The sequence below is a fragment of the Uloborus diversus genome, chromosome 5, assembly GCF_026930045.1.
Source record: "Uloborus diversus isolate 005 chromosome 5, Udiv.v.3.1, whole genome shotgun sequence".
NCBI lineage: Eukaryota > Metazoa > Arthropoda > Arachnida > Araneae > Uloboridae > Uloborus > Uloborus diversus.
The window spans coordinates 83323547-83347028 of record NC_072735.1 but is presented as its reverse complement, the minus strand read 5'-3'; the positions used below and the strand labels follow the sequence as shown (position 1 = coordinate 83347028).

General features: G+C 34.8%; 1 protein-coding gene across 1 annotated transcript in view; it reads left to right on the top strand.

Annotated features, from left to right (window-relative positions):
• LOC129223388 (LIM/homeobox protein Lhx9-like) overlaps window positions 1-23482 on the top strand; it is a 70727-nt gene extending 47245 nt beyond the window's left edge. The window contains exons 2-4 of the mRNA XM_054857979.1: window positions 9724-10112; window positions 17702-17949; window positions 23072-23482. Of these exons, the coding sequence (XP_054713954.1) occupies window positions 9724-10112; window positions 17702-17949; window positions 23072-23410 (976 nt within the window). The 3' untranslated portion in view covers window positions 23411-23482. The remainder of the gene's footprint in view (window positions 1-9723; window positions 10113-17701; window positions 17950-23071) is intronic.

Genomic DNA, 23482 nt, shown 5'->3' with positions numbered 1-23482 from the left:
TGAAACTCTATTTCAATACCTTTTTAATGACACAAATTTCTTGATCGTGCTCATATTAGAAGTAAGTTAAAATAAGCTTTAAAAAAATTTAAACACATGTTGATAAGATATGATTTTTCCCTTTAAATTGCAATATCTCGAAATGGTATTTTTGAAACTAAATGTTCCTTTCTCTCAGAAACTAAATTGTCTTAGGCTTTGAAATTTTTACCACCTATTCCATGCATCTAATTGCATATACTGAAGTAAAATCTTTCTCATATTCCAAAAATATTTTTTTATAGAGCTGATTTCGTGTTACAAAATGTCATTTTTTGAAAAAAATACAGTGACTTACGCATTAGAATTTTTTTTAAAAAAACTAAGCTTCCTTTCTGTAAAATGTTACTTCAGTATAGAGAAAACAGTCTACTTAAAGTACAGAAAAAATTTCATAAATGTATCTTAAACAGTTTTTCAGAAAAAGGTACATGAACCTGTGCAAATTAACATTGACGGTATACGGGGTACTGACTCCAATTAAAAGTCATACATGTAAGGTAATTTTGTTTTTTAATGAATGAATACATGAAATGAAAAAAGATGAAAAATAAAACTTTGGCGGTTATCTGAGACGCGTATTCATTGTTTACTGATTTATTTGAGATAATCTTACTGATTTACTTTTTTGAACTTACAATTGAGACAGTCAGAAGCTAAGAGATGTAAGTGTCTTAAACTAAAAATTTGGAAATAACTAGTACAAACGGTAAATGAAGCTCTCCTCTCTTTTAGTGCAAGAGATAGTACTAGTTGTCTAGTTCTGGTAGGTGCTACTATACAGCACGATTTAGAAAAACTTTTCAATAAAAGCCTACTGTAAGTTTAAACGTGTTTTGCACTAAACTTGAAAATGTCCACATAAATCCGTTTCCTTCTCACTGCCTGAGATTTGCTATGAAAAACTTGCATCTCTCCAAGTATCAAAATTCAGGACAGTTAGATTCAAAGCATCCACGTGTTCTTGCATACACCAGCAGTTTTTTTTTTTTTTTTTTTTGTTCAAAAGAGTAGTGGTATGCATAAGCTTCCAAAACTGCAATCTTACAAAATATGGGCCACGTTCGAAAAATATTTTGTTTCTCATTATACCGACTGCATCTGTACCAACAAATGACTAAGAAGACTAATTCCGGGTTTGAAAACACAAACCCACACTCGGCATCGACCACTTCTCTCTGCTCACCCTCGTTCGATAAGTCCAGCAGACGATGAAAAAGGAAACACGCACGCAGAGGAGGGAGAGGCGCGGGATGGCCTCGCAGCCTGTAAGCACACCTGCCGAACGTGACTTCGACGGATGCGTCTTCGGATGCTACAGTGACAGCGTCGTTTGGACACCTTGCGACGCCTGTCACATCCATTCGACAGCCTCCTCCCACCCCCCTTCGAACGTGGACAGCTGTGTCATCGGGAGGCGCAGTGCGCGGCTTCGAATCCTCTGCGCCTTGTTCGTAAAAGGGAACCGTGCCCCGCACTTTTACGAGTTTGGACAAGGAGTCTATTTTGGAAGAAACAACGTTGTTTTGTTGACAGCCCGACGCCGCTGATATGGCTCTTGGGAGGTCGTAAAAAAAAAAGGGGGACTGCTTTATGTGTGAACAATTGCGCACTATTATTTTCTAATAAATAGCGAAACTTAAAAAAAAACTGTTACTTGCCTTCTTCAAACCTTTCATTCGACTTTAAAAAGGCGTAAGCGCGAGTAGTCTGCATTTTACTGCAAAATCATTTATTTTCGCGAGGCTTTAATTTCCGCGGTTTTCGAGAGCCCATCCTATAGCGAAAATTTAAGCCACACGAAAGATTTCAACTTTATATATATATAAGTAAGCTTGCCAGATTTCTGAAATGTTCAACCAGGACACCGGATTTTTAGCTCCCCCCCCCTTTCACGGCTATTTAAAAGGATACATTCCCTTGGCTAGTTTTTAGTGGCGCGCCTTTAGAGGACAGTTCATTCGCGATGCTATGAATGAAAGGGTACTATAATTATGAATCAAAACCAGGGGTAGGTTGTATACATGACACAAGTAAATAAATTTAAACATTTTATTTTTTATTCGTTAATATTTCTGAGTTACTTAAGTAAGAAGAAACACTTTGAATGGGAAATAATAATTTGAACAATATTTACATGCACTTTTCATTGGCTGGAACACTTTTGGCTTTAATGTTGTTGTAAAAACCTTCAGAAGCTACCCCAATACTAATTTTACATGTTTATATTACAAAGATTTTTTTTTATTTTGGCCATCTACAGTCAAATATTTCATTTTCCAGGACGTGAAGTAAACCGCTCGGGACACCGGTATTTTGTCTGAAAACTGGGACTGTCCCGGCCAAACTGGGACGTCTGGCAAGACTATGTACAAAAAACTTTCTGTTCCATTCATATTTGATTCGCAAAATTTTCAGCTCGTGAAGTTACCGATATTTTCATTTACGCTAAAATTACCGCTCACGAAAATAACTGCTTTTACAGTATTTAGTACGCTCGACGTTAGGAATGGTAGGGAGGGCATAACACTTGAACTGGGATACTTTTTGTTATTTCTATCTTATTAAAACTCAATGTTTTGCACAAGTGCCAAATGGGGAAACATAATATTTTAGAAAGTTTCATTAATTATTTGTGGGATCAAAAACAGCCCATAGCGGACATTTTTTTAGAATATTTAAATCCACAAGATTCCCATGTCAATTTCGTAAAGAACGTTTCTCTTGTAATTTCTTCTAAACAGTGCCCTTGATTCTAGACCCTCATGTCCGCACAAGGGCTAGCTCAGCACAAACTCTTAGCTAGCACAAGGGCTAAACTAGCTCAGTAACGATTAACGTAAAATCGACGTTCATAAAACCACATCGTGGTTGTTAGCAATTGTAGTTATTATAATATTCAAAAATAGCTAAACTTGTTTATTGTCAAAAATATTCTTTCAAAACATTGGATTATTTAATAAATTCAACATTATGTTGACCTATTTAGCTTCTTAAATCGAATGAATACACATGAAAGTCCATTTAGCTTATCCTCATATAAATAATAGCCGATGATCGAGTAACCCGCGTGTTTCAACAATGAAACTTGTGCCACGGCGTGATAATTTGAAAATGTGTTTTGGTAATGTTTAACATGCACGTAAAGGCTTTATTGTGACAAGGCTTAACTCGATCCGTAACTTAACTGTTTTACTGGTAAGACTGTCATTTCAGGGGAATGAAAAAACGAAAGAGCGGTCGACTATGAACGCTACCTACTGGAGTTCATGGTTTATCCACTAGAGTTTGGGTTACAATTTCAATTATCAAAGCATCACCAAACAAGCAATTGCTTCATTAAAATATAGAAGAAGAGAAGCAATTTTCACCCGTCATACCTCGACGGCCGACTTTCTACCTATTAATAAATGATAATGAATGTTCAAAAAATAGCTTTATTTGTTTAAATTAAAGTGAAACTTTTCATGTAAGGGCTTTGAAATTCGATCAGAGAATTTTTATGTGACGGAAGTGACGTAGTTGTTTTTTATGTGACGAAAAGACGCACATGCGCTCCTCTCACTTTCTATCTTGATATCCGTGGTTGAGTGTACTACGCTGAGTACAGCTGTTGGTTATCAACAAAGCATCCGTTGAAACACGTGTGTACAACCAACGCATTTCGAGTGCTGTTTAGTGTTACCGTTGTTTATACAGTGGAACCCGTTTAATGAAATAACCAATTTGCCGCAAAAAAATATTCTATTAGGCGGACTATTCCATTATCTGGGATCAAAATAACAAATTACATTGCTTTGGTACACTGAAAATGTATTTTATCAAGCGCGATATTCTTCCGATATTCAAGAAGTGGGCTCGACTACAATCTATATTGTTCATTAAAATACACAATTTTGTTGTGAACATGCCCGAAACGTCTTGGCGGGACTCGATCTGGGGTCTGATGGGTTCGAAGCTTAGTGCTCTGCCGATTGAGCCAATCAGATTGCCCTGCGTGGTAATGACAGTATTTCTACAAAAGTGATAATTTCTCGTATTATGAACGAAGAAGATGATGCACAGTGACTCATATGTATATAATTTTGTGCAAATAAATGAATGATAAACACAATCTATGCCATCCAAAAGTGATTGAGGAATAATTAAAATCTTTCCCTTTAATACAAAAGTTCACTTCTATCGTGTGCAATGGCAGATGCAAGTTGAGGGTCATGGGGGTAATACCCCCCTCCCCCAAACCGTTGACAATATTACCCATCTATATGGTGTTCAAATATTTTATGAATAAAATGTAAACTATTGCAGTAATATTTTCAATTCATTATTTATTTTTAAAAGTACAGTCGAACTCGGTTATAACGTGTGCGAATGGACCGCGATATTTGTTCATTATAACCGAGTGCTCGTAAAAAACGAGTTCGCACAAAGTTCCCAAAAATTAGTAAATACTTGCTTTGTTTTTCTTTTTTCAATACCGTACCAAAAAAGTTGGTTATTTTGCTTTGAACTGTCTTATTGTGTCTTTCTGGCGTTATTATGTTCAAAGAGAGCTCATCGCTCGAAAACTATGGTCATTTGCACACCTGGTTTTGAAAATGATTTCTACAGATCAAAAGCTATAGTGTATTTGTCGTTATCTTCGCCGCTTTCTATCCTTTTTTCTTCGTCAGAATTAGCTTGAATTTGAGCTACAATATCCTCGGAAGCTCTATTAAAATCCTTTATTGTATTTATTTAACACGAAACAATTCTTCAAAAAAAAAAAAAAAGGTTATTCATTGATAAAAATATTAATAAATAAACAATTCCATTTTAATTTTAATCCCTGTACATATGTTTTCTGTATTATATGCTATGCTTTTCCACAGAAACAACATTCAGGAATGATACTGTACGCAAAGATCATCGACTGATACAGCACACAAATCAGAAATCACTATCCTTGAGTTACAATATCCTTGTTCTCAGGGTTTATGACTTATCACTAACTTTCAGTTGATTTCAGAATGCTAAAGGATTTTTTTCAAAGAGGGATAAGCTGAGCTGAAAGTCAATAGAAATTTAATGAATAAAAAAATATTGCTCGCTTTAAGCAGTGTTTGCTCTTTAAAAGCGAGTTATGCTCCTATCGACTTAACATTGTACCAAACCTTTCTGATTTCCTCGCTAAATTCGGGTTCTCGTTAAATCAGGGCTCGTTATAAGTGGGTTCGACTGTATAAGTAAATATTTGAAATACTATTTAATTTCATTGCTTATGAAATTGATTTGTAATGTTTATGCCCTATCAGTTTCATTATTCCAGGTGGATTTGGGACTTTTTATTGACACTCAAGCAGTCTCAGGAAATTTCCAAACCCAAAACAAAAGGTTCGTTCGTAGCGGAGGGGGAGGGGGGTCTTCTTCAGCATGATCCTCCCTAAAATGTTTGTCTGTATCCGTCCCTGATCGTAACACACCCTGTTTTTTTAAAAAAGAACCTTGCCGAACATTGAAATTAACCATACAAAGTTCAATATCATGGCGAACTATTTAGCTTCTTAAAATGAAAGAGTACAACAATTTCCGTGGGAAAAGTTTCGACTCTTCTTGAGAGAACACGGATTAGGAGGAATAACTGCTTTAATGGGATCTTCGAGGCCACCATCATTCCTCAAAGGCTTCTCTTTCTTCGTAGGGAACCAATGTGTTCCAGAAATTCCATGATCGGTCCCTATTATCTTTCAAAATCCAAGGAGTCGTCATTGCGAGTTACGAGCTTCAGATATTCCCTCCTTCCTTTCTTAATTAATTTACGCTCCACTTCGACAAGACAGAACGTGGGATTCGAATTTTTCCCCACCGCCATCTTGTCGAGGGAAGTTTTGTTTGTGACTTTTGCAGTGCAGGTGATTTTTAAGGGATGTTCTCGCTGTTACCAGCTCATTAAAGGGACTTTAGTGGTGATTAACTGGAGACGAGAGACTCGTTTTCTCCGATTTGATGTATAATTGCCGTCGTCGGAGGTATCAAACGCTTTCGATCGGGGTTTTAATCTTACGAAATTAGTGGCGGAGCTGATTTGATATTTTTGGACTTCACAGAAAATCTACCAGTTTAATGTGCCTTTTGGAAATTATTTTTTGTTTCGTCTTTTACCCTTCACTTAGTACAGACTTTTCTTTCTACATCAAAGACAGTTCTTTTGCACTTCACCATTAGAATAGGGGACTGAAATTTGTTACAGGTCTACACGTTGCTTTTTAAGTTCTGCTCTCAGCTGTTTTTTATTAGTAATATTATTACTACAGATATTTTACCATGCTCTGTAACTAGTACTAAAAGGACAATACAAGTCAGAATGAAATTTATATCACAAAGAAGAAGAAAAAAAAAACACCCAGAAAAACACCCCAGGAAATTGAACCCTCAACCTCCTTGACTGCGCACAGGCAGCTGTCGGAAATAGTACTTTAGACCTCTCGGCCATTATACAAATTCTCTCGGCAATGGAGACCTTTTTTGTTTCTCCACTTAAAACGTGAAACCTTTGAGACCCCACATTTTAAGTCCGGAAACAAAACGGTCTATATGTCTGTGGTAAAAACTTTGCCTTCTAAGACGGAGGTCGTGAGTTCGATTCTCGTTGGTGGCCTGGGTGTTATTTTCTTCTCTTGTGCTGTAAATGTTTCATTTGGGTGTCCCGAGGCAAGGCGCTTTGAACGTAGTCCTTTATGCACGTGAAGCTGTTTAGCTTATGTATAAATAAATTAAATAAACACTTAAGATTAAAACATCACCTTAGCACAAGCTATAATAGTTTGGGAAGAACACCACCACATGTTCATAATTGCCTTACTATTTTAAAACTTCTTCGACGTTTTTTTCCAACACAACACCTCATGCATTTTAAATAGCTACATCCATCCACTAGCGCAGCCAGAAATACTTTCTGGAGGGAGTGTTTTGATCAGAAGGGGTGTTTTGATCAAAAATACCTTCTGATGGGCTTTTTTTGATCGAAACAGTCCTTTCATATGCATAAACTAATATATTAGAATTGGCATTTATGTTAGAATCTATGCCACTGGAGGTGCCCCCCCCCCCACCTCACCTTCGCTGCGCCGCTGCATCCACCAATTAAAAGTTTAATGTATTTTTATGTAAATGATTTGAGAAATTATCGTTTATTATGTCATCGTCGTGTCGGTCTCTGTAACTGGTATTATGATTGCGCAGCAATACGAGTATGCTGCAAAGACGAGATTACAAGATATCGATATGAGTAGCGAAAATCGCTTCTTATGGTCGAGTAATGATTTTTCTTGCATAAAAGTATGATTTTATACAAGTTTTTTTTAAAGAGAATGCCATGAAAATTTTGATAAGTGATATATAGAGAAGAAAAATAAGATGAATGCTTAATAAAAAAAATCAAAGTTGATATAACATTTAAAATAAATATATTTTATGAAAAGGAAATTTTTTCCCAGAAAATCAGTAATGAAACGGCGTGTGAAAATGAAATTCCGAATCCAGTGTCAGTTTGGTGGTATTGGCGAAATTCCTATGAAATCCTATGTTTAGGTAACATTTCCCACTGACACACTGTATGCTAATAATTTTTTTGTCACGAAGTGTGAATTCAATTAGCTCTAGAGACACGCGAAATGTGTTAGTTTATTAAAAATAATGAACAGTATAGAATGCCACCCGTAACTAACATTTTGTTACGTGGTTGCCTTTTTAAAAAGAACATCAACTCTAAAATTTCAACTTACCCATTTTTTCTAACACATATCTGTTTTTTTTTTTATTTTTTTAAAACTTATCTCGAAATTGTCTAGCTGGGCTAGACAATCCCTATGAATCCAAATATCTCTAAAAATAATAGTGGGTTGCAAAGGTGGCTTGCAAAATGTCCTTTGCAAATCCCAAGCAAGCTAAGATGTGAGCAGGTGATGCTTCGCCAGCAGAACACGTATCTGTAATCAGCATTAAAATGTACACTTTGTACAACAATTTTCGTGTTTATCGCTTCAGCCCTTCTTTGCAAGAGAAATTAAAAAACTGCCCTTAAAACGCTTTTTGAAATTTTTACCGATGATTTCTTAAGCATTATGGTTAGGACAAAATTCGTTTTTTTTTTAAATATAAAATTCTAAAACAACTCTTTTTTTTTAATATTAATTTCACTTTTGTAATAAATTAAGAACGTATAATTTGAAAAAAATATATCACCTGAAGTTATCTTTCATAATAAATTATCGTGGAGGAGCTTTTATTTATAATTATCCAGAATTTCAGCTAAAAATATTCAAAAGTTTTTTTTTTTTTTTTTGCTGTGCTTAAAAATACGTTTTACTGCAGTCTTGGGACCGTATGCCATTGCTTGATGACTGAAATTCGATATCTTTGCTAAGAGTGAAATATCTTAATAAAAAGACAGTATTTCGTGAGGAATTACTTAAAATTTACGTACATAACTAACAAATATCTTTTCCTATTCAAAGCACCTAAATGTATGTTCTCATTGCTTCATGAGCCTCGATCTGAAAACTTGTTGGCTAAAGCCAAATTCTTTTTACTTTTAAACCATCAGCTCTCCAACAATTTTTAACTTATCATTAAAGACATTGTCCATTGTCGTCGCCCTTGTCGAAGTGATGAGCGTTAAAAACTTCTCCAGGTTTTCAATTAAAATGCACAAAGGAGAATCTTTTAAATAAAAACGATGCAAATAAGCATTTATAATAAGTTTCCCCAATGAAATAGTGCTTTAGATGGCCACCAGTTTGAAAAAAGCACCATTGCATTTGTGAAAATCATGTTGCAGCTATGTTTTGAAAGTTTTAACCAGTTTCTTAGTGAAACATTGAATTTTGTTTTCAACAGTTGTATTAACTCGAAGATGATGATTCTTAAACTAATGTTGCTGTTATGATTTCAACGTTAACTGCAATTATCCCTGTATTATTACCGTGAAATGATGAATTTTTAGTTAACATTACAGGGATAATTGCGATAATGGCTGCAACTACAGCCTTCGTAATACCGACTCAAAAATTATGTTGTTGTCGTGTCTTCAAAAGAAATCCTAATTTGTAGTGCATTTGAATGGTCTTGGCAATGTCTATGGCAAGATCTGAGTACAAATTTTACTCTGTTGGGTAGTCCAGGAGGTGAAGGCCTGCAGCGACAGAAAGTTATATACGTGAAGGTTTTCTGTTTTAAAATTCAGGTGGACTTTTAACCATTTTATAATATGTATTTTTGTTTTCTTCAAAAGCAAGGTAGAAATTTGTCATCGAAAATATATTGTTATTATTCTAAAAGCAATAAAGTCATTGCCGATGAAAATTGTAAAAAGAATAAAAATGCTTTTAACTGCAGTCATACATTAGTGCCTACGTTGAAATGTTTGGATAATATTCATGCTTAAACATTATTTAAAATAATAATAATAATAAAATCGACAGCACACCAATGTCTAGAGAAGAGCTTGCTCCTTAACTCTTATGGCTTTCATGTTATGTGTCACGAGTTCTGTTCACGTGAATTAAATTTGTTTTTTGAAATTAACAGCATAGCAAGACCAGAATTTCAGTGAAAAATAAAATGGTGCTTTTGTGATAAGTGTATTTCTTAAATAAAAAAAAAAAAATCTTATAACAATGATTTATTCTCTTTCTCCATCTACAGGCTGTTCGCTGTGCGACGCTGTTCCCGCTGCCAGCGCGGCATCTTTGCGCGGGAGTTGGTGATGCGGGCTCGAGAGCACGTCTTCCACCTCCACTGCTTCACGTGCGCTTGGTGCGAGTCCCCTCTTGCGCAGGGAGATCACTTCGGGCTGCGGGACGGGCTCGTGTACTGCCGGGCGCACTACGAGGCGGTGTCCGGGCGGGAGCAGCCGCACCCCTACGTCGACGAGCCCGGACTCCCGCACTCCGAGGATCCGCTGTCCGGCGGCTATCCGGGAGTCTTCGCGGGAGGAGGATGCGGAGCCGGAGGAACCGGAAGGAAGGGCCGGCCCCGGAAGAAGAAAAGCGGAGATGCGGTGGCAATGGATGCCCTCAGCAGGCACGGAGCGGGTAAGTGGAATTTATTAACTCGAAAATGGTGCTTTTTGAGTCAGTAGTACTTGGATAATTGCAGTGATGATAAACCCAGGTAGCACACCTCGTTTAATGAACGTTTTAAAATGGTTGTAAGCGCTGTGACAACCATTTAAAAACGTTTATGAAACGTTTAAGCGCTATACGTGCTACCTGAGTCATCTATGTAGTATTAATTTGCTGATAATGATCTTTGAGCTAATCCTACGGGAATACTTGAAATAATGAGTGCAAGTACCCATGTATCAATTCAAAAATCATGTTACAATTGAGGCAGTGAGAAGCAAAGGGATGTAAGTGACAACATTAAAAATTCGGAGATAACCAGCGCAAATGGTAGGTGAACCATTCCTGTCTTGTGGAAAGAGATAGTACTAGTAGTCCTGGTAGGTGATGCTGTATAACATGATTTAGAAAAAAGGATCTGAACTTTGAACGCGTCTTACACAAAACTTGAACTTCACTGCCTCAATTTACGTTTGAGCGGTTTACTCTATCAACTTGAATTTCGTTCGAACTAACTTCAACTACTGAGTACTCGAATTTCATTTAAGACAGTGAGAAGCAAAGGGATACAAGCAGACTTTTTAAAGTTTTGAATGAAACACGTGTAAAGTTCAGGTCTAAGGTAGGCTTTCATTCAGATTTTTTTTGAACCATGCTGTATAGCAGCACCTGCCCTACACTGTTAAAAATTTTCCGGAAAATTTACGGCAATTGTTACTGACATCCATGTTGCCAGCAACTATTACCGTAAAAATCAAATGTTACTGTAAAATTTTACGTTTTCCTCGGTATTCCACAGCAACCAATTGGAGCTGGGATCGCTTATTTTTCCGGTATAAATTACCGTAAAAATCAGCGATGCTGTAAGTCCGCCATTTTACAGTAACAATTACCAGAAAATCTTCCTGAATTTTTAACGTGTAGCTACTATTACCATCTCTTGACACAAAACAGATGAGAGTATCTCCCTCCATCCTACTAGTTACGTCCTAAAATTTTGTTTTTGTCAATTACATCTCTTTGCTTCTATGTGCTTCATTTGTAGAGTTTAGATTCATTTCAAAATAGACGAAAGGTGTTTCATTTATCGTGTTTCCGTTCGTTTCAAAACAGAAAAAATGACAGAAACTTTCAATTCTTAGACAACAAATAACATTAAATACCATGTCACATACAAATTAGATCGATAGAATAGATTTAAAAGTAAAGTTTATTTGAAACGAAACGTCTCGCTAGAGGGAGAGAGTAATAACTATCACGCATGGTTTAATGTGTCATTCGAAAACTTCTTGTCCATTTATCGAACTAATATATATATATATATATATATATATATATATATATATATATATATATATATATATATATATATATATATATATATATATATTTTTTTTTTTTTTTTTTTTTTTTTTTTTTTTTTTTTTGCTTTGAAAATTTCGATGTTAACATGCATTTAAAAACGGTGCAAAAATGATGCACAGAAAAATAAAAAAAACTAGAAGAGAAACAGGTGCATGCAAACTGACGAGGAAAAATGTGGAACATTAAAATAAAACTGCAAAATACAAAGGCCGCCGCTTATACGAATCACGTTTGTTCTAAGCAGTTTTGATTCCACAAACGGCTCATTCAATGAAGCGGCTAATTCAATAATGCTGGATTTTATTCTGTTTATGATATTTTATTCATTAACGCGGTTCATTCAACTGACCATTGATTCAATTAACCGGCATCAACTGTATTTCTTTCTTTGTTTAATTATATTCTGTCATGATTATCTTTGACGTTTTTCGTTTTTCTCATTTTGTTTCCTTAATTCAAAATAATGCTTTGTTTAAAGCCCTCCCCCCTTTTTTCTGCACAGTTGTTTTTTTTTTTTTAATTTTTTTTTAAATTTATTTGTTCGTTTATTTATTTTTAAATTTAATATTTTATGGGGATTACTTTATTTGCTATAATTTCAGTATAACCTGCTAATAACTTCAGTGTTATAAATATCTGCTATTATTTTCTGTGTCAGTCTTTATCCCTAACAAAGCTTTACATAAATCAAACAACAGCTCTACGAAAATGTTTGATTATATTTGGTTAAACGCGATGTTAAACTCCACACAGTACAAAATATTGGCTAAATGCCCGAATCATCCGATTTAGAGATTAAAGAACAGTAAAAATTAATGATATCATTTAACACACAAACAAAATAGAAGGTATAAAACACAAACTCATTTCTAATTAGTTTAGGTTTAGATCATCAAGTAAATGTAAAAACCGTATCTTCATTGCTTGGTAACGAAATTGGTTGCAATTTTTGAAGAGAAAATACAAGTGAATAAATTAAATGAGGGCTGCAAATTTGGTTAAAAACCGGTTATACTTTTTTTGTACTTACTTTACATTGGGAGGAAATAGTCGGAAACGTTATAATGTTATTTTTATAATTTATTGCAGTTTCATTCAAAAAAAAAAAAAAAGGTAATGATTCATTCATTTAAAAAACATTCCGCAGTTTTCTTGTCCTTTAAAGTACATTTAAATAGCAAGGTAAAAACGAGGTCCAAAATATTGCTTTGATGGCAAAGTATCAATACGTTAAATTATTCCACACATTTTTATTTCAATACATTGTAAAGCTATGTTATTTTTGCAAAAAAGTTACTTTGAAAAACTTTAAAAAAACATTTGATTAAAGTTACATATAGCCTGGATTGCCTTCGTGAGACATAATGTATCAAAACAAGTTATAAACCCCAGTTTGAATAAAAAGAAGAGTTAAATACCCTTGAGGATTAATGCACGTATTTATTTTAAAGTAAATTCAAGTTATTTTTTGCCTTATCATACATTAATAGGTTTAAGCTAAGATTACTTCATTTGTAAAAACTCAATTTAGATGAAAAGTTTACTTACTATGCGAATGTAAAACCTTTTTTTCATTTTGAGTTGTGTTATGCTAGAAAGTAACTTTACAATTTGGTTTTAAATTATTTAATTAATGCAGAAGAAAAGTGACGTGTAGAACCCTCAGAAATGGGGATTTTCGCCAAATGTAGCAAGATGACAATAAATTAAGCAAGTAAAAACGTAAAAATAGTAACTACTTACAAAATCTGTAACAATGTTGTTTAAAAAATTATAGTACTCTTTTTTATAATTATCTCCCTTTTTTGAATTTCAAGCATTAAGTCGACTGCAAGAGAGATAAAAAGAGCACACTTTTCAGTATTATAATGATCGAAAAAAAGAATCTTTCGTAAAAATTATTTATTCGTTAAGTTATTATGAATTATATTACTGTTTGCAACGATGTAATATTTGAGATGAATGGCGTGAATCATTAAGTTGAAATTCAATTGAAAATTAAAAGATCAGAAACATTTCAAATCGAAGTTTTCTTTTAAATCCAATCAAAAACTTTTTCGCCTCTGTTAATGCAGCATTAAAAAGTTAAAATAGAGCTTAACATCATAGAAAATTAACTAGAAGAGAAAAACAACTTACAATTTTCGAGGCAAAAGTATCTAACTTGCTAATTTACCTCTTTCTTGAACACTGAAATTAGAAAGCCTTGGCGGTTTTGACAACTAATTTTTTGACAAGAATTTCATTTGTTGAATGTATATTAGTTAAGACTAGTGGTGACCAACCTACGACCTGCGGGCTAAATGTGGCCCGCGTAACCGATTCATGAGGCCTGTTATTATGTTCAATGTTTCAAATCAAAAAATATATTCTGGAACTTTCCACGTTATTCGTATAATAGTATTTATTCGTATTACAGAATAAATACTATTACTGTTCTACAACAGTAAATAGTATTTATTCTGTAGTACGAATGATTGTTGCAAATTTTAAGCCAAATACAAAATCTGTTTCTAAAAAACAGATGGAAACTTCGCATCAATAAAATAAGCATGTAGAAATGGTAATAACAATTCTTGGTTTGGAATTTTCTTTCCTTTTCTGGGTTTTTCCATGAAAAAAGATTTAAATACTTTTTAATTTTTGTTCGTGTTCTAGCCCACTAGATTCTAGCCCTCGGATAAAAAAAAAGGTTGGCACCACTGATTATGGCTATACAAATCTTAAAATATTTTCATTCATATATTCGTGGAGCATAATTTATTTTATATGAGTATCTTTTCTTTCATTTTTACTTTTTTTTTTTTTTTTTTGCCTGAACAAAATGTTCAATAAGAAACAAATTATTCGCATGTGCCGTGCTATTCCATCTAGGAAGGGAGAGTCGAAGGTTTTTTACTCCCATTTTATTTTGCTTATGCGATTGCGCCAAGTGTAATGTAATCTTCTGTCTGAATCATAGCTAATTCAATTATTTTTTAACTTTGAAAATAAATTTTCAAAAACATTATTATAAAGTTTCATCAAACCACAAAAGTTCAAAAAACAGCCCGAATTCTGCTTTCAAACACATAAAAGTTTCGTGAATGTTTCAATGAGAGTCAATAGAATTTTAGTGAAGTTAAACAAATGATCAACTCCGAAAATTCGAATGTCGCTTGGAATAACTTTTTCCACAACTTCATAGTAAACTCCTTTCTAAAATTATCCAAACATTCAGATTTTAAATAAAAGAAAGTAGTCAATCTTTCTCCATTTAATTAAAATGAAAGCAAGATTATATGAGTTTCTATGGTATTAGAGCTTAAAGTGCTTCTTTTTTATTTAAAAAATATGCGGTTTCATGAAAGTTTTAATTAAAAAATTCTATCCTGAAGTCACTTGCGGAAATGACGGATTAGGATCTCAATTCAATTAGCACTTTTCGCCTAAAGTTTACAGAGCTTTCCCTTTTTCTACCTTGTCTTTACTTTTGACACCTTTAATTAAATACTATGAGAAAAATATCTAACAAGGTGCATTGATATCATCTTACATTTCGTTGACAGTTAATTTTATGAGACAGTCACAAAAGTTTTGTCGCTTTACAAAAGAGATTCTTATTTTTTCCTTCGGTGCCTTCAAAGTTTTTAATTAGATTTCGGTAATGTGCCCTTGGGTAATATCTCCATCAACAATGGAAGGTTTTTTTTCCTAATTAAAATGATATTAATCTCTTTCGCTATTGTATTGATAAAAATATTTTATGATTATGTTTCACTGAAGGCTGATGCAGTTTAGACGACGAAGACTTTGAAATGTCGTGATTTTTGTGAAATATTGTGTTCCACGGCTTTTTTGAATGTTTGGAATCAAAACGCATTTTTCAAATCGGATGTCACCAATTAAAATAGTGATTTAAGATGTCTTCTGCATATTTCGGGAAAAATGAATTTGAATTGTGGCTTTTCTTTTTCTTATTTGCGAGAATAATTTCTGCAAGAGCATAAGATAGTGATTAGTTGCTTTTTATGGGGCCGCAGATCTTAAAACTTTTAACCAAAGTTTATGTTTATTGTAATCTAATAATGCATTTATAAAGAAACTGAACTAAAATGCTGACGTATATAATCACTGAAAATATTTCAAAGAAAACAAGTGTCCATTAAAATGACAGTTGCACACTTAGTCATGAGCAGGGGCGTGCACAGAAATTATGGGGCCCGTCACAAATCACAAATGACTTTTCCGCACCCCTCCCCCCCTTTTAGTTTACCCCTATATTTCATGCCTAGTTTTAAAAATATTGGGGCCCTTCAGTTTCTGGCCCGGACCAACATGTGTCCCTTCTCCCCCCCCCCCTTACACGCCCCTGGTCATGAGCAGAGCTGTGGAGTCATGGAGTAGAAGTCAGACTGATTTTGGGATGAAGGAACTGTAATCGGAGTCGGGAATCGAAGGTTTCAAATTCTAAGAGTCGGAATCGGTCACAGGAGTGCCCACAGGGTGGGGGGGGGGGAGAAATTACGGCACAAGTTGCGCCATCATGTTTGGAGGGGATTTTACGTTTTTATTTATTTATTGAAATTTTTTATTGATTTTTCTATAATTTAAGTTATTTATCTTATTTTATTTTAGTCTGTTTACTTTTTATTTGTGTAGTTTGTAGGTGTATGTCATTAACGTAGCACAGAACTTTTGTGATAAAATAATAATAATAAATAAAAATAAATAAATAAATAATATTAAAACAAATATTTAACAAACAGATAAAATAAAAAAGAGAGCTAAAAATATTTTTTTTGGCGGGGGGGGGACTTGCACCATTGAACTTGGAGGGAGGGATGAGAACTCTTGGTCGGTCATTTTCCCTAACTGTCTACAACTGCGCTAAGGTTTGCGGAACCGGAGTCGGAGTCGGACTGATTTTGAAGTAAAAGAGTCAGAGTCGAAGTCAACTTCTCTAAAACTCACGGAGTCGATAATTTTCCCTCCGACTCCGAAGACATGGTCATGAGAAGTAAAGACAACTTGGAATCAATTAACTGAAATAACTGATTTTCCAAAGTAGGGATTGCGTTATCAATGTCGATGTCTTCTAAACTTTTTTGTTAAATCATCGATTTAACCCAATTCAGTGTTACATCATCGATTCGTTCCCATTAGGGTAGAAGCTTTTCTAACATCAATATTCAATGTTTTACAATATTCAATGTTCAATGTTTTACAATAATCAAAAATGTCATTTGAAAAACCTGGCATGATTATTGTTATAAAAATTAGTGTTATTGAAAAGGGGTTTATTAGTTGTGTAAAGAGGTAAACTTTGATTGGAGCAAAGTTAACAATTATTTTTCTGCCTCACTGTGCATACTAGAAAATTAACTGTTGATACAGTTTTTCGCTACTTACTGGTTTAGTTTTCCCCCTATCAGTAGTTGATTTAAATAATTAAACTATGATTTTGTTTTAAATAGTTACCATTCGGTTCCCAGGAGAAGAAACATAGTGATGCTGCGTCGCACATTCTTCAGAGTTTGCAGACTATTTCTTAGCTGAGGGAGGGAAAAAAAGAAGGTTTATAAGGGAAAAAAAATCTTAAAAAGTTCAGTTATATTGAGGATTTGTGCTTTATTTTTTTGGCGTATAACACACTGGTAGCATATACTTGCATTAAAAAATTATTTTCATTTCTTGCTGCCGATTTAGGTTATACAATTAATGTAATGTATGCAGACTATTGTTTTTAAATTTTTATCTGCGTCACAGACTGCTGAAAAAAATGTGCCACTGGTGATAGCCTTGTTTTGATAATTCAATAATCATATCTACAAGTTAATATATACAGGTTGCGAATTCACTTCTCCCATAGAAGTTTTTTTAGAGCTTACTACGTATGTATTTAAAAAATACGATGCTTCTAAACAACGATGATTCAAAAGATCGATGTTTTTAGTGGGTATATCGATATAATCGATGTTTTAATTTTGGACATAGATGCTTTGTTATTAATGCTGCATTATCGAAGACAAAACATCGACGTCACATCAGTATTCAAAACAGAAAATAAAAAGTGTTCCTCCTTCTGAAGTTTTTGGAGGCGGGAATTTCGATTATTCATCAGTTTGATTGAAGACTGACAAAATGAATACACTCATTAAAAATGCACCTGGTGTACTGCATTGGCATAATAAGTGTGACCTTGTTTGTTCCAGGCTTGTCTCCGATCGATCCGTCCACCTGTAATCTTCACCTCTCTCATCTGGACGGAGGTACGAATTCGGCGTCCCAGTCCTCTCCACCCCTGTCCGGAAGTGGACAGAGGACGAAGCGCATGCGCACATCTTTCAAGCACCACCAGCTAAGGACCATGAAATCCTACTTTGCCATCAACCAGAATCCAGACGCCAAAGATCTCAAGCAGCTGGCACAGAAAACAGGACTCTCTAAAAGGGTTTTGCAGGTAAATTCATTTCGCAATAAGGACATTCCTCAAACATGATGGCGAGACATTTAGAGATCGTGCTCCAATTCTGAAATGAAGATACATATTTGTGAGAGTAGACCATCATTTTACGCGGGGTTTATGTTCTATGGAAATGCTGCGTAAAAGGGTTAGGTTCCATAAATGAAAAAAAAAAAAAAAAGCTTCATTGTAGTGATAGATAAATATTTATAATAAGTATAATGTGTTCTGATACATATACGCAACGTACATACAGAAAATGTGAATTAACTTAGTGTTTAAAAAAAAAGAGCTGGTAATGATATTCTTTTGTGTGGTAGCCATTAATTACAGGACGGTTATAAAATAACGTGAACTGTTCAGAGCTCTCTAGCAAGTAAAGTATTGAACGAAACATTGCCGAATTTCATTGGCGTACACAGTAGAACACGGGATTTCGATTTCTGATATAAAAAAAAATAGTACAAAAAATAATCACTAGGGGAAATTTCGGCATTGAAGAGGTGTATTACTGTAAATATTGAAGGATAAAATGCTAACTGCCAAAATATGCATCAATTTTATTCCCAAAATATGATTGTTACTAACAAATGAGGTTCAATATGACCAACATCGAGGTATTTTCCATGTACTGCATACAATGCACAATATTTTCCACACATCCGGGGGGGGGGGATTAATTTCCCCTATCTGCAATGTTATTCGAGTTTTCAAAGTTGAGACATCGGGAACATGTCGTAGAAACACAACACCATTAAGAAATCCCCATGGCGGAACGTCACAAGGTGAAAGATATAGGGCGACCACGGTGGCCATGACTAATAAATCTGCTATCAAAGAAATGTTGCCGCCATACACTCAGTACCTAAAGCTCAACGTGGGGTGGTGCACCTCCTTATATGAATATTATTCAAGAAGAAATCTTTGCTTCCGGCGCCAAAATTTCTTCGTGACGACTTTTAGTATTCTTCTTCTCTTGTTACGAATTGAAATTTCTTGTTGGTTTTATTGAACCTTATTTGAAAGCAACAAACTTTTGTAGTTAAAAACTTGATGTGTGCTGAATTTTTTAGCATTTAATTCTTCAGTATTCACAAGTAATACACTTTTGCAGCTCCAAAATCCCCCTGGTGGTGAATTTTGGTACTATTTTTTTATTGCAGAAATCGAAATCCCATGATCTGCTTTGTGAGCCCATGAAATTTCGCGATGTTTCGTTCAATACTTCACTTGCTAGAGGGCTCTGAACATCTCACGTTATTTTATAACCACCTTGTATTTGTCTATGTAGTTCTTTGTGGGGCATTAATGCATCCATGATCATTCCTTTCATACGGGATCTTCCTTCACGAACAAATCAGAAAAATCATTTGTCATTGTCAAGGAATGGCTCAAGACATTTCAGTGACAAAGCTTTTGGTTGTGTGTCATCAATGTAGGTTTTCTCGTTGGTTTCGTTCTCTTTTGTCACTTCTAAAAGCTCTTCTTCCAGTAAGCTCTGCATTGTGTGAGCTTGATAACTATACTTTTGGAAAGAGTTCTGGAATCAATCGCAAAAAATTTCTCCGGTCGCCCGAGCTTGCTTATTAATATCTCCCAAATACAATTTATTGCGTATTATCACAGACATACATCAATGATGCAATCTCAGGAATTTGTATTTTGAAAGAGGTGAAAATTTAATTTGTTTGCAATGCCGCATCCGCGTAAAATCAAAACTCATCCGCGAAAATAAAATAAGGGTGTCAAATCTTAAACCGCGTTTAATTAAATCCGCATAAAATAAACCCGATTAAAACGACGGCCTACTGTATTTGACTGCAATCAATGGTCAGTTGCTTGATTTGCGAAGAAACTAAAAAGAATATTGAAGTCCCCCTTCCTTTACTTTTTTTTTTTCTTTTCATTTTTTTTTTCGACAGGTAGCTTTTAAACAGTATTCGCTGCATTATGGAAACTGAAAAATCACTCTCTATTTTTCTTTCATGTACATTTCTCATCTCCCCGAGAGATTTATCTCGCCTTCTTAGACAATACCGCGCTGAAAAACGACTAGCTCACAAATATTACTCGCAACAAGAAGTGAGGCGCAGTTTTGGACGATCTCCAAATGGCTACAAGTTAGAAAGTTATGAGGGACCATATCTGTCTCTTCCCAGAGAACGGTTCTGCTCGTATATCAGCGCTCCAACAGTTGTAGCCTCGAGTTATATCCATGCGTATTCTATGATGAAGATTATACGCACCGAAAGAGTTTTGCATAAAAAGGAATGGGTGGATAATTTTTTTTTCATGAATGAAGTTCCACACTTGATGACGAATAGTTCCTAATTGGTTGGAAGCTTATGTCCCTTGTTATATCTATCGGTCGGGAAATTCAGCAACAAAAACACGATACGGACGTGTGTAGGGAAATTGTTAAGTGCAAGATGATAAAGAAATTTCATTAAAAAAGAAATTTCAGAAATAAACATAATTATTTTTATATTCCATCTTTATCTCAAAAAGTGCTGTTCACAAAGTTAATAGACTTCTACGCGGGTCTTTTCGTAATTTTGGGAAAATTTAGACGTTTTTTAACTTTGCGTCAGGTACTAGCACAACCAGCATTTACCACCTAGAAGGTGAAGATTTCGCCATACCAGTCATAGTGTGGATCTTAACTGTCCTATTAGGATTAGCAATATAAGTTAAAACCAAAGGTTCTTGGTCTGATCCTCTCAAAACCCCTTAGTGATGCCCCTGGGAGCTTTTTATTTCATAGACGCAATTTCAGTTTTCGATGTTAATTCCGCATATATACCTTCGGCTAGTGCTGTACCAATGGGGAGGGGGGGGGGGACTAGATGGGATAAAAATCGAAATAACAAAATAATTATGTACAAATCTTTTTTTCATTTCACACATTTTCTTTTCGGTGCAAGATTTTAGAAACATCCTGTTTTTATATGTACCTGTATACAGTGGTGTTCAGTTAGGGTATACTTCATATACGCCGTATACTCTCAAACATTTTTTAGACGTATAGTGTATACCCTCAAGCTTCATAAATTTTCATATTATGACATACTATGTATATGATCACATACACAAATTGTGCGTAATGGATTACTGGGAGTATACCGTCAGGAACAGATATAGGGTTTGTATTTTACTTAAATGCTTTTAGTAAGGGAATATTTTTCTAAACACCCGCGTCTATATTTTTCTAAAAACCGAGTTTTGTTCAGTTTTTACACTTATTCTTCGCATAATGCTTCATACAAAAAGAGTTTGTTTAGACCTAGTGTGACAAATTCAAATTTAAGAGCCAAAATTTAAAAGAGTTTATCATTTCTTGAATGAATGAGTTACGTTCTTTGATTCAAAATGAGTTTATCAATGTCATCTCAAATAACGATTTTTTACAATGTACCTTTTTCGTGTTTGGACGTTTTAAACTTTGCGCCCTTTCTCTGTTAAGTCAAGGGTTCTCAAAGTGGGTGCCGTGCCCCCCTGGAGTGCCACAGAGAGAGGCAAGGGGTAAATCAAAATGTCCACAGTATCAACACATACAATGTAACAGAGATAGACTAGGGTGCCGTGAGACAATGGGGTTGTTTAATTCAGTCAAAAGTAGTACTTTTAGTCACTGAAATTGATAGAATAAGCAAAAAAAAAAAAAAAAAAACATTTTCCCAGAGAATTCTTTCATTTTCCCAACAGTTATTTCTTAATTTTTTAAACTGTCCGATTTTTTAAACAAGGCGTGGTCTTGATGACGTCACAAGTGATGCTCTTTGGCGCATCTTTGTACCGCGTTTCCACGTTACGATAATCAAGAAGCGAATTAAAATTGCGCTCTACACTTGCTATCAACCAAATCGTTGCCAATACACGTGAGTAAAGATGCGAATTAAATATTTTGCTCTATGAATGGCAACACAGAATGGCGTTTCATCATTTGTGATGTCATCGGCAAGAAATGTAAACAATGAAAGCGCACCGATTTAAGTTATTTTTTTAAAATATTAAACTTAAATTATTTAAAAAATAGTTAGATCCTATGTTTTTAAGCCTATGTTTAAAGCGTTAGATCCTATGTTTTAAAATTTTGGAAACGACCCCATTCCAATTCTTTAAAGGGTGCCGCGAATCGAAAAAGTTTGTAAACCCGTGTGTTAAGTCATTCTCTTGTTGGACCATCTGCATCTAAAAAAAAAGCTAAAAACTCGGCCGAAGGAATGGTAGAAGTTCCACTCACTCAAATAGTTTTTGTGTAGTTTATGCTAAATGTTAAATCTTTAAGAATTTCAGGTAATAGTTTTGGAAAAAAATACGGTTTGCATGTTTGATTGTATGAATGAAAAGAAAATTAAATAAACAATTTGCCAAGAGTGTGATGACCTGTGCTTCAAACTTTCTCAGGAAGGTCAGACGGAAGTTGTAGAAAGAGGAGAGGGAGAGGAAATATATGTTCATGTATACATGTGTGAAAAAGCACTGAAACTGGAAGCTTTCCAAAAGAAATGTGGGGACCTAGTAAGTTATGCGACGCGATGAGGATATTTTTTACAGGTTTATAACGTTCGTGAAGATTACCATTCTATGGAGTAAGTCAAAAAGAAAAAAAGAAAAGAAAAGAAGAAAGTAAAAAACAAACCGATTTAAGCATTGCGCCTTGAACTTTCTATTTTCTTTTGTTATGGGATTGTGTGATACATTATCAAAGTGAAACAAGACAGCAAAAATTTCCCGCAGTGCTGGATATGAAACAAAATATTAATATTTTGTTGCTTGTGTTGTTTAACAGAATAGTCATGGTTGATCTGGAGTTCCACTTATCATTCGTGAAAAGAATAATAAAATCTCAGCGTTTATATTTTGATACAAAATGACAGCATAAAAGCATACTTCATTAACAATAGGTATGGTGAAAAAATGTATGTAGTATTTTAGGATGTAGATATTATGTGCGCGTTTGAGATGCATTTTCTAATGAAGAAAGCTCCAGTTTGTTTCAGTGAAATATTATTATTGCCATCATTATCATTATACTATTGTTTTTCACAATTCGTGAAAGCTAAAAATTCTTTTGGTACTAGTTTAGATGTAAGTAATGAAACGAAGTTTTTTTTAGGTATGGTTCCAAAACGCCCGTGCCAAATGGAGGCGGAACAACATGAAACAGCAAGACGGCATGCCGGGAATGTTGTCCAACGATCAACCCTCAACTCCACAGCTTCATTCTGTAGGAGGGGGCTTATGCAGCCCTGGTGCCAGCTCATACTCTGAGCCAAGCCCAGTCCATTCTTGTGGCGGTGTTCCCTCAGACGGCTCCATATCCACGCAAGTTGGACCCTCCATGGACTTTGATAGCAGCAATCCAATGACACCTTTGGTTAGCCATCCAGGATTAACCCCGGTCCATAATGGAGAAGGTGTCATGCATATCACTTCCTTCCATGAACTCTTCTGAGACATCTCAATCATCATTTAAAAGTTTTCAGAGACGTCATATCTTCATTTGAAATTTGTTGAATCAATCCAA